The sequence below is a fragment of the Eimeria mitis genome, genomic scaffold, assembly GCF_000499745.2.
Source record: "Eimeria mitis Houghton genomic scaffold, Emh_scaff6010, whole genome shotgun sequence".
In the NCBI taxonomy this organism is placed as follows: Eukaryota; Apicomplexa; class Conoidasida; order Eucoccidiorida; family Eimeriidae; genus Eimeria; species Eimeria mitis.
Genome location: NW_024015643.1, coordinates 1 through 2,717, shown reverse-complemented (window position 1 = coordinate 2,717; position 2,717 = coordinate 1). Strand labels below are relative to the sequence as shown.

The following is a 2,717-nucleotide window of genomic DNA, read 5'->3' as shown; positions in this document are numbered from 1 at the left end:
CTCAGAAAGAAAATAAAAACATATAAACAGCGGGGTTTAGGGTTTAGGGTTTACGGATGTGCTTGTAGGGGAACGAAGGCCACGGGGCGTGTACTTATTACGTAAATGAATAAATGAATGAATAAACAGAAAAAAGAATAAAATAAACCAAAACAAAAGGCAAACACAGTAGACAAAGACAACGTTAGACGCATTGGGGTTGCTACGGAATGCTGCAAGAAGCAGACGTCTCCCCGCGCGGTGCACAGCACGTTGCTGCTGTTGCTGCAGCTGCTGCTGCAGCTGTTGCTGCAGCTGTTGCTGCTGTTGCTGCTGCTGCAGACCGTTAACCCTGAGGAGGGTGACTGAGTCATCGGGGGTAGCCTGGGTGTAGAGAGTTGCTGCCTGAGTTGCAGACGTCTCTAGCGGCCGTAAACCCTAAACCCTAATCCGTAAACCCTAACCCCTAAAGAGTATGAATACATTACGAGGGGTAGTTTGGGTAAGCCAAAGGGTTATCTGGGCTGCAGATGTTTGTCTCTAAGATAGCCCCCCCCCCTCCCCCTCCTCTTCCTGGCAACCGCCCCGCACCGCCGCCCCGCCCCATACCCACGCTTGCACCCGCGCTGGNCCCCCTCCTCTTCCTGGCAACCGCCCCGCACCGCCGCCCCGCCCCATACCCACGCTTGCACCCGCGCTGGGGCGAAGGGGGCCTGCTGCTGGCCGGCGAGGGGCTGCTTGTGCTGCGGTAGGAACAGGACGACCAGCGCCAGTAGCACGAGCAGCTGGGCGAGAGCCACGTGTACGGGGAGAAGCAGCTGGGCGGGTATCCGCAGCAGCAGGAAACCGAGAAGCAGCAGCATCACGAATATCAGCTGCAGCAGGGCCAGGCCGACGAGCAGCAGCAGCAGCAGCAAGTCTGTCACCACCGCGTTTTGTTGGTGCTGCTGCATCTACTTTTTCTTCTGCTCGGTGTATAAGGGGGTCAAACCTTCGCTGTTTAAATGAATCAAATGGCTGTCGTCGTTTATATGATAGCCGTTCACATATCCCCTGATGGATTGCTATTCTGTCTGCAGCAAACCAACGACCGCAAACAGCACATTCCAGCCTCCCCTGGGAATCAAAAGCAGAAGCAGCAGCAACACCAGCAGCATCGCCATGGGCTCCGCTGTCGCCGGCACGCTGCTTAGGAGTTACTCGCTTGGGGCACTTCTGAAGGTGCTGGTCGAGCTGCAACTTCTGCACTTCCAGCCCGCAGTGCTGGCAAGTCAGATATATGTGCTGCTGTTTCTCCGCACAAGTCTTCTGGTGTATAGGCAGCGAATGCGCGAAGAACTCCCCCCCACACATCTTGCAAACCACTGCTCGAGGCGGCATCTTCAGAAACCACCGACGCCAAATACAAGGATGAGGAAACCAGAAACCCGCAGTACACCCGCCCGCAACGCACATGCACACACACAGATGCAAACACCAATCAGCTGCACATACACTGCAAAAGACTCAAAATGACGGAGAAAGAACCTCAGCCAGCAAACCAGGAACCAGTGCACCAACCAAGGGACAGCTGCTACAACTGCTGCAGCTGTTGCAGNCTCAGCCAGCAAACCAGGAACCAGTGCACCAACCAAGGGACAGCTGCTACAACTGCTGCAGCTGTTGCAGAGGCATGAGGAGCAGACAGAGAGCTCGTTGAGATTTAGAAAGCAGAAACGCGTGGAAAATATATAAAGTTTCTGCGAAGGTGTCGTAAAGAGTTGCAAGGCGCCTCAAGTCGATTCGAGCAGAGGCACCTCCGAGGCGCAAGTCAAGAAGCCGTGCTAGAGAGGAACAGACGCTGCTCTCTTTTAATATTCAAAAGTTGAAGAAAGGTAAAACGGAAATTGAATTTAAATACTTTCGAAACCATAATTCAGTTGCAAGAGCGGAAAGCAAACGCATCTCGGCCTCCGATCTCAGGAACCCGGCCCGCTTCACCGCGCGGTGTTTACGTTGCCAGCGTTGGGGTTCACTCAAAAGGAGGAAATATCCATGAATAAAATTTTGCACAGTGCAATTGATTGATATTATTTATTCAAATATAAAATAAACCATGAACGAAATGTCCCCTAAAGGCTGCACCATCCACCTGCTGCTGCTACTACACACACAGCCTGGTCCGACAGGCAGACAATAGTATATACGTAAACACGCCAGCTGCGGCATAGCAAGCAGGCGAAGGAGTGGCATCAGGAGTAATAATAACTGCAGAAAGTTGCACAATATACATTGTTAAAGAAGTAAAATTATTTTCAATCATTCTTATGAAGTGTTGAACACGTAGACCACCCAGACAACCCATCACAGGCCCTAGTGGCCTACGGGCTGGTGGCGGAGGCGGACTTAGTGAGTTTTCAGTTTCTTCCACAGCACTTGATGAAATTGAATTTAATTGTATTAAATTTGAACATATACTTGAAACGAAGCAACGTGACTTTAGCGAGGTGTTTTCGTTACTCAGGAAGGCCGGAAGCTGTTCCCCCCTTCCCTTCTTGTTGTGGGTTGAGCGCCACTTCATCATCAGCTGCAGCTGTGAGGACCCTCTCCGCAGCAGGAGAGCAGCATTTCTCGCTGATACATTCGCTGGCTAGAGAGCACAGAGGGCCTTGAAGCTTCTCTCTCTGCCGCCGCCTGCTGCAGCAACTCCGCTTTAGGGGGCTCCCGCTGCAGGCACATCAGCAGGTCTGCGCGTGTAG

At 52.3% G+C, this 2,717-nt stretch overlaps 1 protein-coding gene across 1 annotated transcript; it reads right to left on the bottom strand.

Annotated features, from left to right (window-relative positions):
- Window positions 1-519: 519 nt before the first annotated feature.
- Window positions 520-1,332, bottom strand: EMH_0085340 (uncharacterized protein; the record flags this gene model as incomplete). Its single annotated transcript, XM_038022868.1, is given in 2 exon segments — window positions 520-609; window positions 613-1,332. Coding segments are annotated over 2 exon segments (810 nt in total).
- Window positions 1,333-2,717: the final 1,385 nt, after the last annotated feature.